General features: G+C 39.7%; 1 protein-coding gene across 2 annotated transcripts; it reads left to right on the forward strand.

The window, feature by feature from the left end:
* The first annotated feature begins 1,077 nt into the window (after nucleotides 1-1,077).
* On the forward strand, nucleotides 1,078-15,559 carry LOC137886146 (D(4) dopamine receptor-like). 2 transcript variants are annotated; one of them, XM_068728444.1, is made up of 6 exons: nucleotides 1,078-1,095; nucleotides 3,733-3,755; nucleotides 4,295-4,487; nucleotides 9,724-9,836; nucleotides 12,111-12,700; nucleotides 15,124-15,559. In XM_068728444.1, the coding sequence occupies exons 1-6, from the start codon at nucleotides 1,078-1,080 to the stop codon at nucleotides 15,339-15,341; spliced, it is 1,155 nt and encodes a 384-aa protein (XP_068584545.1). In that variant the 3' UTR covers nucleotides 15,342-15,559. The 2 variants fall into 2 exon arrangements, with proteins under 2 accessions (XP_068584545.1, XP_068584537.1); XM_068728436.1 differs by lacking the exons at nucleotides 1,078-1,095; nucleotides 3,733-3,755 and having other exon boundaries at nucleotides 4,164-4,487.
* Nucleotides 15,560-16,304: the final 745 nt, after the last annotated feature.

Consider the following 16,304-nt stretch of genomic DNA (forward strand, 5'->3'; position numbering starts at 1 on the left):
TATAAGTTAATCCATTGGTCCTTGAGTAGGATAATGGTTTTCCTTGAAAAAGTTACAGTGGTCCTTGAAGAACCACCGGAACCTCCTCAAGAACCAGTGGAACCACCTTCAAGGCTCTTCAAGAAAAACGACAAGCTCTGTAAGGACCGCTGAAACTCACTCAGAGAGCCTTACATGAGGAGGATCCAGTGGTCCTTGACGGGGTTCTTTATGTGATTAAGAGATATCCAATGGTCGCGTTTTCCATGAATGTGGCTATTGTGGCTCTTTGCATCGAGCTAACTTTGCAGCGGTTTGTGTCAGCCTCAGCAGGGACCCAGATTCAGAGAACACCTGATAGAAAATCAATAACAACATCAGGTCAACGCCTCCTCAGAACCTCTGAAGTCACTCTCTGACCAAACAAAGCAAAAACATGAAGTCCTGCTGTTGTTTCTCATTAAATTTCAGGTTCTGGGAAGAAGAGTGTTACAAGAGCTAAAAGTCAACAGTGACGCTCAAGTTGTAGCTGTTTACGTTGCTGAAAAGGAATTATATCATGAGACTAAGCGGCAATGAAGCTCCCTCCTCTTTTCTTTACTCTGCTCCTTCTGCTCTCAGCCACAGGCAGGAGGGTGAGGAAGAGGATGTTTAAGCATCTGTTGGATCCTGGAGCAAACTGGAGGGCAGCGGCAGTATGAAAATGACATGTGAAAATACTGGCTGACTGAGCAACACTGAGAATTAAACTGTAATCAGATGTAGTTGTATGTGAACACAAAACTGGCATTTACGACTATTCCGTCACGTGTTTTAATCATAAGAAGAATACAAATCGAAAGCATATCAAAGTTAGTTTCCTTCAAATCACTGCTCTGATTTTAGAAAAACACTGAGGACGTTGCACCAAGACAGTGTCACCTGGAAACAGGTGAGGTCATGTGACTGCATCATTTCATTTCATCACAGCTTGTGTTTCCTGAGAGGCAGACTGATGTTCAGACGTTAAGTCTGGCCTGCAGCGATGATTTCTGATTGACTGAGTTAAAACAGCAGCTGAGCTCCGACACCCATCCAAACGTTTTGAATGTGAATCCTATGGACTCTTTAACACCCGTTCATACGTCAGATTAACATAAACCACGAAGCGGAGGAGACCGACAGCCTGTCGGCTTGATCGGTGCGTTTTCCCTCAGGGACTCAGCGTGACCTATTTTTAGCCTCCTGTTAGACAACTGGAGGAGACTCTTATTTTTTAACGGAAGGAACTGTGAACTTTCACAATTGAAACGTCTAATATTTCTGTCATTCCTACTGTTTTATTTTGTTATGCTAATTCAAGTAAAAGCACAGTGGCGGTATGCTAACAACCAAAACATAAGGGAAAACAACACCAATGAAAAGTTGGACACAAATTAAATGTATCCATGTACAATGCAACGGTCAGAGCTAGTTACGTAGTTTTAAATGATGACAGACCGCTTACTGTGGGCTGGCATGGAGGGAGATGTGTCCAACAAATACAGGACTTACAACCAGCGATCTTTCAGCCAGGAGACCATTGTTTGTTCCCTGTATTAAACAAGACCGCTCTGCAACCACCCTAGCCATGTATCAACGCCAGAAACCACTGTGCAACCACCCTAGTCATGAATCAACGGCAGAAACCACTGTGCAACCACCCTAGTCATGTATCAACACCAGAAACCACTGTGCAACCACCCTAGTCATGTATCAACACCAGAAACCACTGTGCAACCACCCTAGCCATGTATCAACACCAAAAACCACTGTGCAACCACCCTAGCCATGTATCAACACCAGAAACCACTGTGCAACCACCCTAGTCATGTATCAACACCAAAAACCACTGTGCAACCACCCTAGTCATGTATCAACACCAAAAACCACTGTGCAACCACCCTAGTCATGTATCAACACCAGAAACCACTGTGCAACCACCCTAGTCATGTATCAACACCAGAAACCACTGTGCAACCACCCTAGTCATGTATCAACACCAAAAACCACTGTGCAACCACCCTAGCCATGTATCAACGCCAGAAACCACTGTGCAACCACCCTAGTCATGTATCAACGCCAGAAACCACTGTGCAACACCCTAGCCATGTATCAACGCCAGAAACCACTGTGCAACCACCCTAGTCATGTATCAACGCCAGAAACCACTGTGCAACCACCCTAGTCATGTATCAACACCAAAAACCACTGTGCAACCACCCTAGCCATGTATCAACACCAAAAACCACTGTGCAACCACCCTAGCCATGTATCAACGCCAGAAACCACTCTGCAACCACCCTAGTCATGTATCAACACTTTTAAGATGCAAACAACCACACGGTCACTGAAGTATTTGGTATTGATTATGATTAAAAGCTAGTGACCTTTGCTTTGGTCTTCATATTGTTTGTTTCCATTGCAGCTTTAATGAACACTGCAGCCTCTTGGGGACGCTAGCAGCATTTTAAACTGGTATTCTGGTGCACTTGTTATGTTTAAGACAATGCTGTGATACGTAAATTATCATATAAAATGTCCGCAACATGAAATTGTAACTATAGAAAATGGTTTATAGTTTCACTCAGGTTGTAATCAGCCTCCATGATGTGAGGGGGGGGGGGATTCCTCCTGTACACCCTGCAGCTCCCTGCTCAGTTTAGTCCTTCACTCTGCACTACAAAAAATGTCAACCTGTTCAAACCTCCAAATCTCTCCAAAAGTATTGAAGACTTCTACTTTGAAAATCGTTGATTCTAAAGAGGCTTTGGTTTAAACTTTATTTCACTTCACATCTAGTAATAAATGATGCACAAGTGGCCTCTTTACATGACTTCTGTGTCTTCTGTCACATTGTTTGAATATTAAATATTAAAGGAGTTTACCTGAATTATTGGCATTGATTTAAGCAGTTTTGAATTGGCAGAAGAACATAAACCAAATAAACCATGTAACATTAAAAACATACCTGAATTTTCATCTTAATGAAGCTGAAGATGGTTAATAGTTTATTTCAATGGTTTAAAGATGTTTAAAAGGTGTAAATAAAAAAAACTCTCTTAAATGACCTACATTTTAAATAAAGTGAATATTCAGGGATTGCTTTCATGCTTTTTGGTCCATTTTAAGGAGTAATTTACTTGTTAATTAAAGCCACTGAAAATGAAGGGGTTTAGTTGTCCTGTTTTCCAAATTAATGAACAGATTATGAGCACACAAACCACCAGACATGAAAACTGAAGCACAGTAAAAAAAAAAATGTCTATTGTGAAGCACTCATAATCTGTGTATAATCATGTGTCATAATCCTAATCTACCATGAATGTAAAAAAAATCCCTTTAATTACACCTCTAAAGTGAAATAATGCCGTATAAAGTTATGTGCACCCTATATTTCATTATATTATATTGTGTAATATATATATATATATATATATATATATATATATATATATATATATATATATATATATATATATATATTCGCTTCATTTTGCTGCACCTCTCTGCCCTCTTTAATTAACTGTTAAATTAAGTTGTGGATATTTTTTGCAGCGGGCGCTCGTCTCCTCTCTCACACACGCGCGCGCCACACACGGACAGAGGGACAGACTGGCAGACAGTCAGATGGACGGACTATCTCCTGCTGGAGCTCAAGGACTGAAGGACACCGTAAAGCGCAGCTGATAAGCGGCTTTAATCGGCTAATTTGGCCCCAGTGGCCTTGAGCAGGCTGCAGGTAAACCGGAGCTGAAAACGCCCGCAGTCCAACACACTCACCGCGGTTTGACCGCAGAGACGCCCCGCTTGGTCGTCACTCTTCAGCTTTTAACAGAGGAGACTTCCTCCTCCACTTTCTAATGATTTGAGGATTTTTATTGCGCTTTTGATCAAATCTGTTTTGACATCTTCTCAAAATGTTCCTCCTCAAGAGGACAAATATAACTTTATGATCACTTGTTTAACAATTATGAGTTAGTGGTGTAAATGCGTGTGTTTATTTTGAGGATAAAACCAAACTCCACCTGTTTCCATCCGGTTTTACGCGGAGTTTGTTTGCGTAAAGTGCGCACAGGAGCGCTCTGGAGCTCCATGTTAGAGTCTTGACTCTGTGACAACATGATGAGACCACAGTGCGGGAACCGGAGTCCGGCCCGGCCTTCATGAGAGCCCGCTGGCCACGCTGCTGTGGCTCGGACCGGGGACGGAGCGGAGGAGCCGCGGCGGAGATGGCGGCCAACCTGAGCGCGGCGGCGGCGGCGGCGGCGGCGGCGGCTCCAAAAGGTGCCGCGGGGGAACACAATGTGCCGGCTCTGTTGTTCGGCGTGCTGCTGATCGTGGTGATCATTTGCGGGAACCTGCTGGTGTGTCTGAGCGTGTTCACCGAGAAGGCGCTGAAGACCACCACCAACTACTTCATCGTCAGTCTCGCGGTGGCGGATCTGATGCTCGCGGTGCTCGTGCTGCCGCTCTTCGTCTACTCCGAGGTGAGATCAACCGCACCACGCTGTCTGTGGACATATTATACACGTTAGTTTGAGTTCAGGGTACTTTTACTCTAAAAACCTTTAAATGACCCAAATAATCCTTAATCTACCGCTGAAATTACACCAAACACCTTTAAATTAAGGTGACCATGAGTTCCCTTAATTTGTCCATTCATTTAGAAAAGCAATAACCTTTATACACATCTTTATCTAAGGGGTGCTTGACATTGTTCCCACTTTACACATGAATCTGAAATGTTCCATTAAATTTCACATAACCCCTTTAAAACGCCTTAATGATCAAATTATGTAAATTCTAAAGGGTGCATGACTTTCCCAGTAATTAACATTAATTAGCTGCTGCTGACAAAAAACATTAGACAGATGTTTTCTCTGTTATGTGTCGTCTAGCTCAGTACATTAGGGCGTTTTAATGGGGTATCGTGATATATCAAGTTCTTAAATGGTTAAAAATCTCTCAAAAGGAATTTAAAAGCCCGGAAGTCGTGACAGAAACGGATATTTTAAGGTCTAAATTAAAGGATTACGGTCATGTCATTTGGTCAGGGGTTGGTAAGAGCTTCTACACCTTAAAAGTCCTTTAAACCATGCAGGTAAACCAGCACATTTGGCTCATGGTTCATTTTAAGGCTAATATTTATTTTGTATAAGTTGTTTTAAACCCCTTGACATATAAAAAAAACATTAATGTATCCATTAACCATCCCATTAAAGTACCGTACTCAATATGGTACTGTATTAGTAATTTAATGTGATTTTAATGTAAAGAAAATGTATTAAGAATTCCTTTTTTTAGATGGTCACAACAGGTACATCTTCATCCTGTGACTTTATGACCAGATCTTTACTGAGGGAATTCTTTTTAGCAGCAAGCCGATATTAAAAACATAAAAAAAAACTATTTAAACCCAACAGAAGACATTAAAAGTGATGAGAAAAGCAATAAGAACAGGGATAAGAGGACGCGCTTTATTGTTTATTAGAATTAAAAGTTTTTATTTCACATGGGATCAATAAGAACCTGAACCTAAAAGAGAGGACGGTTTGCATCAGCTGTGATTCATTTGTGTTCATAAAAATGTGATTAAACGTTGATAAACAAGTAAACAAATAGAAATATATAGGTGCAATAAATAACATTGTGGTGAGGAAAAGTAGCAATACTACAAGTCATGGATTCACAATTTCACTCAAGTAAAAGGATCAAAATACACACACAAGTACCAAAAGTACTCATTATTTGAGAATAATCTACATTATATTACTGTGTTGTAATTTTTGTATGCTTTAATGTCTTTATCGCTTTAATGTTGCAGCAAATGTGGAGCAAATTTTCATTACTTTATATTCTGCTGGTGTTACAGGAGATGTTTAAGTTGTAGACAAATACATTTACAAACACTTTATATCTGGTTATAAAGAATTTATTAAATTTTCATATGCTGCTTCTGCTCAACGAGGGGGTTAAACGATCACAGGCGTTCATAACCTGCTGAAGGTTGAACTTCTTTGTACTCAGATTATGACGTTTTTGTATGTCTCGTCTTTTTGAGTCTCTTGTCAGCTTCAAATATGGATTTTCTTTTTTGACATAACTAGGATTACTTGAAAATGAATATTTATAATGAAATATATAAACACGTAGAATTAAAGATGATAAAATAATTTGCATTTTATTAGAATTTTGAAGGCGTCACATCAGATAACAGGAACACAGTGACATCTGTGAGGTTTACGATGAAAGTGATAACGACGATGAGCCTCTTTGTGAGCCTCATAACTAATAAATAAAACCATTTATCTCACTTTTACAGCCTCTGAAGTACAATTTTGAGATGCTTGTACTTGAGTTTTGCTACTTTTTACTTCTATTAATATGAAATATAAATCAACTAAAAAATTCTGAATTGTTATTATAGATTAAACTACCCTGTATATAGAATACTCACCCTTGCAGGGTTCATTTCAAAATAATGACCCACTTGCTGTGCATTAACTTTTAAAAATCTGTTTCTGAAATGGGCTATTTGGCATGAGTACTTCTACTTTTGGTACTTTAAGTAGTTTTTGATGCTAATACTGTTGTACTTGTACTGAAAGGCGCTCAGTACAGAATTTCGAGCAAATCTTTTGCCTCCACACGGCTCTCAACATGGCGACAGCTATCGGTGCTAACAGTTCTAACAGCGCTAACAGTGCTAACAGCGCTAACAGTACTAACAGCGCTAACAGTGCTAACAGCGCTAACAGTGTCTACTTGAGGGGGAACCGGAGGGCGGGCGATTCGCTTCCACCATGATGCCATTTGTCGGCAAAGGCGTTATCAGCTGTTACCACCGTATTAGCGCAGTGCAGAGCGGCGGCCGTGAGCTAACCAGTCGTGCACGCTCACATGCACTAAAAGCACGACCCGTTTATGTCAACAAAGGAAAGAGAAGCTCCGATAACAACACACTCAGAGGGAGAAAGACACTCATTCTCAGCTCAGGTAGACGTTACGCCACTATGACTATATCTTTACATAGACGACAGTTGTTTGCCACTATATTAAAGGGGAGGTGTGTAGGAGTTAGCGGCCTCTAGTGGTGGTGAATGGCCTTAAGTAGAGCCATCGGTGTCTGGTTTGTCCGTTCTGGGCCACCGTAGAAACATCCAAGGTGGCCCATGTAGATATAAACGGCTCATTCTAAGCTAACAATTCTTACTTTCAGGTGATTATTATACATTTATGAAAATATACTTATTAATATTACATTCCCATTTCTGTCAATATATCTGCCTCAATGACGGGTCCTTTCATGATCTGAATATTGAGTTTAGAACATTTAATTACATTTTTTAATGCAGGAATTTAGGAGTTTTAATGCTGGTTAAAAGGATCAGTCAAAGAGCTCATATTATTTTACTGCACACAAATGTAACAGCTCCAACTATCAGATGAAACGATATCAAATCAAGGTTTACTTACTTGTCCTAGTGCTTTCGACCGCATCACATGTTCTTCAACAGCAAATTGAGTTTGCTCAGTTGTCAAAGAACTGTAAATCATTTTGATCTCTCTCTACAGCTTCTTGTTGATATTGGCTTAAACGTTTGAATATTTTAAATTTAAAATAACTAAGGTGACGAAGCCATCTCAATTAAAGGGCCACTTACTTTGACTCAATCACACAGTCATCAAAGCTCTTCAGCAGATGAAGTGGTTTTCTGAATGGTGGTGTAACTCCATTATATTCTGAGCACGACGCGTCCTCTATGCCGACCTAGAAGCCGGCCTTCACTGCCGGTGAAGATCATGTTTTGCCTTCAAACGCTCAAAGACACGCGACCTTGAATGGAGGTTGTTGTTTGGTTTTCATCTATTTCCATTAAGGTCATCAAAAAATGATTCAGAACTTCAGTCGACAGGAAAACTGTCCCTACGAAGCTGAATACCTTCATTACTTTAATTGATCCGTTAATAATTATGTTTTAATCGTTTTTTTTAAAGGGGGCAATTCATTAATTGTAACATATTTAGGTATTTTTAAGAGCTTAGTTTTGTTTCCTTGTGGAGTTTTTAATAGGAATTTAATAGGAATAGGAATTCCATTCCTTAAAAATACCTTTAAAGACCTTAAGTGATGCTTTCGTGCTTTTTTGTAAAATTCACAGGTATAGACATATATATATATATATATATATATATATATATATATATATATATATACACATTTTTTTCATGATTTATGTACATACGCAGTTATGTATTTATTCACTTATTTTTTCATTTTCATTATATAGTTAATTTCCTTGTTTTTCTTCGATATTTTCATGATTTTTAATGTTTGTTTTTTATTTTTTATTTATTTGCATTTTAATTATTTAGTTATTTATGTATTTATTTAGTTTATTCATTTATATATATTTGTTTGTTTATTAATTATTTATTCATATTTTCCTTTGAAAGTGTATCATTTATAATATAATATAATAATTTATAATTTATTCTGAGTTTTAAAATCAGTGAACTGTCGCTGAACTCCAGCGTACCCTTCGGTGAAGCTCCGCCCCCTCCTGTGACATCACTGAGCGGACTCAGAATGACCTCTGACTGCAGCAGAGTGACACGAACATTTCATAATTGATGTTATTTACTATTTTCTTTATCGTCATTAATTAATTAACCTTTAGCTATTTTTCGCAGCGATCACAAACGGACTGATGGAGGCAGGAAATCCTCTTATTCATTAACGAGATCCACTTTGAATGAATGTAAATGAACACTTAATGAACACTTGTGCTGTCAGTCTTTGTTCATCAGAGAACAACAGACACACACACTGTACATTCCTCCTGAGGTCAGCTAAAGGGGCCTCACAAAACACAATGACAACCTGTCCGTGTTTGTTAGCTTCCCTTCATTCTTTTGTTTGTTTTTTAATCCATTCATCATGTTGTTTCCTCCTCACAGTTTATCTTTTGTCTGTTTTGTAATTCAAACTGTTTTTGTTTTTATTGTCCGACAAACATTTGACTTCAAAAACTAAAGTAATTAAATTGTTATAGATTTATTATATAGAAGTATGATGAAGAACTTTACTGAGGTAAAAGTAGTAAAACTACGACGTCAAAATACTGCACATAAGTACATGGAAGTACATGAAAAGAGATATTACAATTTTTTTAATATATATATATTCATGTCTTTGGGGTAAATTTTGTTTTTTTAGAGGGTATTTTATATTTGTATTTATTTAATTTGTGTTCATATGCTCATTGAAGTATTTTATTCACATCATTTTCATTTGCATGAATGCATTTATTTGTTTTATATCATTCAGATTTTTAAAGGATTTACTTTTTAAATGGATTATTTTATTAGCTTTATTTATGTTATTTATTTGTTCATTTGTACTTTTATTAAATTTGTAGGTATGTATTTATTCATGTTTTGTAAATTTGCATGTTTATAGATTATGTATTCATATTTTGTCTATTTGTGTATAATTTATACACTTAATATATGTGTGCATTTATTGACATTTATATTTTCTAAAAGTATTATTTTATTATTGCAGTATTTATTATTTATTTGCATTAGTGTATTTATTTATTTACTTATGTGTTATTTCAGTGTTTTTGCATTTTATTTGACTTTATTTATGTTTGTTGTGTGCATAGTTTGTATGTTAATGTTGCATTCGAGTGAACGTACTGAGCGTGTTTCTTTCAGTTCCAGGGCGGCGTGTGGACCCTCAGCACCACCGTCTGTGACGGCCTGATGACCATGGACGTGATGCTGTGCACCGCCTCCATCTTCAACCTCTGCGCCATCAGCATCGACAGGTCAGTGCTCACCTGCACAGGTACACGCCACCATTCAGCCGGTCAGTCTGTGAAAACAGGACTTAAATGCTGATATCAGCAGTCGTCCGTCTGACGCTCGACCTGCTGCAAGTTTTTAAGCGGTTTGTACTCTGTAGTCAGTGGTGGGAGAAGTACTCTGATCTTTGTTTAAGTAATACTACCACAGTGTAAAAACACTCTTACAATTAGAAGTCCCGCATTCAAAATCTTACTTTAATTAAAGTACAAAAGCATCAAAATATACTTAAAGTACCAAAAACTAAAAATATTCATTATGCAAAATAGTTCATTTCAGAGAAAAATTATATACATATAAATATATAATATTACTGGAATATAATTATTGATGCATCAACATGTTCATCACTTTAATGGAACAAAATAAAATAAAGAGAAGAACAACATTTGTATTAAAAAAAATAAGAATCACATTTAAATTAAAAAGGTACTAATGATATCAAGTAAAATTTACTAATATATATATATTAATACAAATAAATGAATTTCTGAATAAATAAACAAATAAGTAAGTAAGTAAATAAATAAATAATTTAAAGGTCAGACTTTATAAAACTTCTCTTGGTAATTATTAGTGTTTGCGATTAAAGATTCAAACAGGCAGACCGACATTCTGCCTGTATAAGTAAAAACAGATTCAGTCATTGCTCGGGTTTAAAGTTCATGAATTAATCCAGAAAACCTAAAAAAAAAAAAAGATCTGAGTGAATGTTTCACCAGAGCTGTTTTACATCACACTTTCCGAAGTGAAGTTGCAAAATCTGCAGCTTTGCAGCAGAAACAAAAACCTGAAGAGAGACTGAAGAGTCAAAGGTCAGCCGTAACTCCTCACCGGAGTTTTTCATCACATTTTAATCAGGTCGACCAGCCGATTACTCCTGAACCACAGACCTACCGGACACCTCGCTGAGAGTTTCAGCTCTCCACCCGAAAAATCGTTGGGGTCAGACGGTTCCCTCTCATGTGGAAATATGACGATGACATTTTAAAAGATCCAAAAGAAGAAAAATCGGAGGCTGCGTCCGCGGTGATTAACAGCCGGCTTCGCTCTGCGCTCGTTAGCTTGACGCAATGAGATTATCCGAACTGTCGGCTGATGTTGACGGATGAAAACATCAGAGCTGCTCCTCAAATCTGATGTCGCGACTCCAGATAAACTACGATTAGGTCAGAGACTGATGGAGGCAGTGAAGCTAACGTGGACTGATGGTGATGAGCCGAAGCTTTTTGTAGCCGCCGGCAGCAGTTAGAGGTTTAAGATTCGGAATAATTCAGCGGATCCTGATGGTCTGCAGAGAGTCCACCGGGCCACGGGCTTCTGGTCCCTCTGCAGGTTGGATGGGTTTAACAGCAAACTGACTGATGACCTGCTGCCATTGAGGGATGGATTACTACAGAGGACCAGGGGCCCGAGGGGGGGGCTGATCCAGAGGAGCCTCTGAATGAAGTGACTGTTATTAAGTTCTATCAGTCAGTCAGAAGTCTTCTGTCCATAAGTCCAATATATATCCTGTTGAAAAGTAGCGCCACCTGCATACCTCAAGCTAACATGCTGACATTTCCTCATAATGTTCCTGCTCCCCAGAGGATGAACCCCTTTACATTTTAAAAGTGCAATATACAGGGATTCAGAGCATTAATATAGCAGCACGTAGAGACATAATGGAGTAATGTCGACCTGAGCAAAGAAGAAAGACTGGTGCTGGCTCTGAGGGCGTTTCCCTTTTCCCAGTTTGTTCTCCTGGATTCCTTTCCTCGCCTCTTCTCCTCACGCCTTAGTCTAGTCCATTAGAGATGCAGAACAGAGGAGGCGAGGAAAAATCCGACATTCCGGCAGTGCACCAGCAGGTGCAGAAAAGACTTCCGCAAAGGATGCACCGTTGTATCCTCGCTTGTAGCTCCTCCAGAGATTGAAACATCGTAAAAGATCGATTTCCAGGTGACACGAGGAGGCGCAAAAAGTCGAGAAATGAGAAGAGCCTAAAGAATATCTAAATCATCAGGATGTTTTGTGTTAGTATTGTGGCTGTAATGAACCCTGTAGCCTCTAGGGGGCAGGATGTCAGACTCTTTTTAATATTTATTTCCAAAGAACAAAAAACAAAAGAGAATTCAAAAAAATGCCATAAACACTAACGTGACAAACATTTTAAATGAATATCATGAATACATTCCACAGTTTGTCCAGTCAGTTTGTTATTTCAGCCGATCGTAAACTCTCCCTTATTGTTGCAGGTTCATCGCCGTCTTAATCCCTCTCAACTACAACAGGAAGCACGTGGACCTGCGGCAGACGGTGCTGCTGTCGGCCACCTGGATCGTGGCCCTGGCGGTGGCCTCGCCCATCATGTTCGGCATCAACAACGTGCCGGGTCGCGACCCCACCGAGTGTAAACTGGAGAACGACGACTACGTCCTGTACTCGTCCGTGTGCTCCTTCTTCATCCCGTGTCCCATCATGCTGCTGCTGTACTGCGGCATGTTCCGCGGCCTGCGGCGCTGGGAGGAGGCGCGGAAAGCCAAGCTGAAGAGCAGCATCCAGGCCTGCCGCAAGCTGCAGGAGGCCGCCGCCTCGCTGCCGCCGCTGGCCTCGCTGCCGCCGCCGCTGCCGCCCATCATAGAGCGGGAAATGACGGATAATCCAGACGGGCCGACCGCCTTCCCGTCCCCGGACAAGCCCTTCCACTCGTCAGAGTACAGGGACGGCCTCGTGCCGACCGTAAGCTTCGCGGAGATCAGGTTCAACCCGGACCCTCGCCGGAGGAAGACGGCCAAGATCAACAGCCGGGAGAGGAAGGCCATGAAGGTGCTTCCTGTCGTTGTGGGTGAGTTCACTCACGTCATATCACTGCTGAGTGAAGTCGATGCGGAAGTGTCTTTAAACTCGCATTCTCTCTACTGACCAGCAGGGGCGACTCCTTCGGTTGCAAAAAGAAGTCTGAAAGTATAGAAGTCTAGTCTAAAATAACTCTACTTCTCTCTTGATTTATTCCCTCAGTAAACATTGTAAACATGAGTTTATGGTCTCAATCTCTAGTTTACAGTCTTCTTCAATACAGCATGATGTTCATTTAGTACATTATGCTCCATTTAGAGTCAAACAGACCATAAAGCAGGGTATACTTTAGGGGCGGGGCTACTGTGATTGACAGGTCGCTGCCGCTACCTGAGACGTATACAGCCTCTTTGCGTCACTCCTCCGCAGTCTAAATATGGTCACCTCCGTTCATAGGTTGCAAAAAACAACACCATGGCAACGGCCGTATCCAATATGGCGACTTCAAAATCATTAAAAAGTTATGCTGCAGGTACCTCAACAGCTCGCCTCAACCTTTACATGTCTGGTCATAGGCCATGGTCGTACCTCCTGAACGCCTCATCTCCACCTCTGATGTCGGGTCAGAGGCACTAACACATCAGTTAGAAAAGGTCGTCCTATTAATAGCGTTCAGTGTTGGTTCTAATACGCGGAAGTGCTTCCCTTTAGCACATTGCAGCTAATCCTGCAGCTCCCTAATCTAAAATCCAATTATTACGTAAAGCTTGGCCAGACACGATTTTCAGTGTGCAGGTAGTTCTCACGAATCTCTGCTTCGTTAGCTCATCTGACAGTTAAGTAACGCGACCTGAGAGAGGGACTTAACAATATAAATACAGTGACTCAGTTGCAAAATGTCTGACCAATAAAATATTTTGCATGAATCAAACTGATCTGGTTTCTGAATGAACAGAATCAGATTAAATAATGCAGTTCTTTGGTGTTATGATCCTCTCAGGGATCTTCATTGAGAATAAAAATCAATTTACAAGTAAACTTGTTTGTTTTTCTGTAATTTTGGTTGGTAGAGTGACAGGTAGAGAAATAGGGAGATTTGTCGGTAGGCAGGTAAATTGGTGCTTAGATAGCAAGTTGGTGAACCGGTAGGGAAGTTAGGCTGGTAGGTCAGTTGGAAGGTGAAGCTGTGCCTCATTAGCTAATCTGACAATTAGGTGGCATCCTGTTAGTAGGTCTGAATTGCAAGTTGGCATTGGTAGCTGGGTTAGATACATGATTATGAGACATTCTGGGCACAGACATGAAAAAGATCCAACCACCCCTCCCACACAGGAGCAAGACACATACATTTTATAGTTGGTTAGCCTCTTTCTGTAGTTGTTTTGTGCCTCCTTGCAGTTGTGATGAGTCTCTTTGTGGTTGTTTTGTGTTTATTCATAGTTGTTTTAGTCTCTTTGTGGTTGTTTTGTATCTCTTTGTAGTTGTTTTGTATCTCTTTGTAGTTCTTTTGTGTCACTTTGTGATTGTTTTGTATCTGACTTTGATGATTTTTTGTTAATTTGTAGTTGTTTTAGTCTTTTTGTGGTTGTTTTGTGATTATGTTGTGGTTGTTTTGTGTCCCTTCGTGGTCATTTTGTATCTCTTTGTAGTAGTTCTGTACCTCTTTGTAGTTGTTTTGTATCTTGTTGTAGTTGCTTTGTATCTCTTTGTAGTTGTATTGTATCTCTTTGTAGTTGTTTTGTATCTCTTTGTAGTTGTATTGTATCTCATTGTAGTTGTTTTGTCTCACTCTCTGGCTGTTTTGTCACTTTGTGGTTGTTTTCTGTGTATTCCTAGTTGTTTTAGTGTTTTTATAGATGTTTTGTGTATCTTTGCAGTTATTTTGTGTCTCTTTGTAGTTGCTTTTTTTAAAAATTGTAGTCGTTTTAGTCTTTTTGTGGCTGTTTTGCTACTATTCCTAGTTGTTTAAGTATTTTGTGGTTGTTTTGTGTCTCTTCATATTTGTTTTGGTCTTTTTCATAGTTTTGAGTGTCTATGCACCTCTTTTTCATGTCTTTGTAGTTGTTTTGTATCTCGTTGTAGTTGTTTTGTACCTCTTTGTAGTTGTTTTGTTTTTTGTTGTCTTTTTGTAGTCATTTTATGATTCTTTGTGGTTATCTTGAGTCTCTTCATGGTTTGTGTGTGTATTTTATGTAGTTGAAGGCCAGGAGGGCTCAGTAATCTATCCAGGGTCAGATCGGAGGGTTAATAGATAAATTAGTAGTTTGTAATTAAGTTGGTCAGATGGTAGTGAAAAGTGAAATTCTTGGTGTTTCTTTCTTACAAGGCAAACTCTTCTTCTTCTTCTTCTTCTTCTTCTTCTTCTTCTTCTTCTTCTTCTTCTTCTTCTTCTTCTTCTTCTTCTTCTTCTTCTTCTTCTTCTTCTTCTTCTTCTTCTTCTTCTTCTTCTTCTTCTTCTTCTTCTTCCTGCAGGTGCCTTCCTGTTCTGCTGGACTCCCTTCTTTGTCCTCCACACGATGCGAGCTCGCTGTCAGGACTGCCACGTCCCACCGGCCCTGATGAGCGTGGTGACGTGGCTCGGCTACGTCAACAGCGCTCTCAACCCCGTCATCTACACCGTCTTCAACACCGAGTTCAGGAAGTTCTTCAAAAACTTCCTGCATAGCTGCTGCTCCAAGAACGCCCACTGAGGATGCTGCTGCTGCTGCTGCTGCATGGACGATTCTTCAGCTGCAAGAGACGCTACAGACTGTGGATTTAGTGTCTGTTATGCGTGTTCCATTGTTTCCATCCTCTGTGAGGTTTTCATTTTTTCTACATGTGACAACAGCAAAGTTTGTTTGAGTTCCGTGTTTCCTGTGAAGAAGCTGCAGTCTGAGGAACAAACTGTTTCAGAGGATCAGCGACACGTCCAGATCACGCAGCCGACATGGACTGATTTTATATGTTGAAATTCATCTTTTCAGAATAAAAGTTTTCACACAAAAAAAAGCTGGTTGTTAAGATCTGTGTGTTTGTGGTCGGAATAAGGAACAAAAAACATGTTTTTTTAAAAGATCTGTTCAGTTTCAGAAACTTCAGATGTTTGGATCAGGAAGACACCTGCAGGAGGAGGAGAAGAAGAAGAGTTTGTGTAGACTCACCTTTATACTTTTTACTACTTTTGTCTGACTCCTTTAGTTTCTTCTCAGATGACAGTTTTTCATCCCCTTCCTGTCCAAGTAAAAACCACATATCTCCAGATGTGTTGATGTTGAATGTTTGTGATAAACTGAAGGATGAAGTGTTCCTTTATGTGTTGAGAAAATCCTCCTTCAGATAAATAAACTCTTTAAAAAGCCTCTTGGATCAGCTGGAAAATGCATCGTCCCAAAGCTGAAAACAGGCTGTTTGTTCTTTATAGAGATACAAACATATGATGATCTTATAGAATATGATGCAGTGATGTAGATAAATCAAACCAACAGGATATAAAGGAGTTAAAATTCAATACACACATTAATGCAGAACCATGAGATATAAAAGTAAGTTTTCAATTCAAGACTTTAACTTTTCACAGTGTGGTATTAGTACTTTTACTTCAGTTAAGGATCTGAATACTTCCTCCACCCCTCCCTCACTGAGAGGAGGAGCAACACTGAAAGAGGTGAGCT

Source organism: Cebidichthys violaceus, unplaced genomic scaffold (assembly GCF_023349555.1).
Source record: "Cebidichthys violaceus isolate CVI_PGR_0920_01 unplaced genomic scaffold, fCebVio1.0.p SCAF_100, whole genome shotgun sequence".
In the NCBI taxonomy this organism is placed as follows: domain Eukaryota; kingdom Metazoa; phylum Chordata; class Actinopteri; order Perciformes; family Stichaeidae; genus Cebidichthys; species Cebidichthys violaceus.

Excerpts from the sequence above, each read along its gene's own strand:
- LOC137886146 (XM_068728436.1), top strand. The coding sequence starts at position 4,164 with ATGAGAGCCCGCTGGCCACGCTGCTGTGGCTCGGACCGGGGACGGAGC. Across the intron at positions 4,488-9,723 it reads CGCTCTTCGTCTACTCCGAG|TTCCAGGGCGGCGTGTGGAC; the intron begins GTGAGATCAACC and ends TGTTTCTTTCAG. Across the intron at positions 12,701-15,123 it reads GGTGCTTCCTGTCGTTGTGG|GTGCCTTCCTGTTCTGCTGG; the intron begins GTGAGTTCACTC and ends TTCTTCCTGCAG.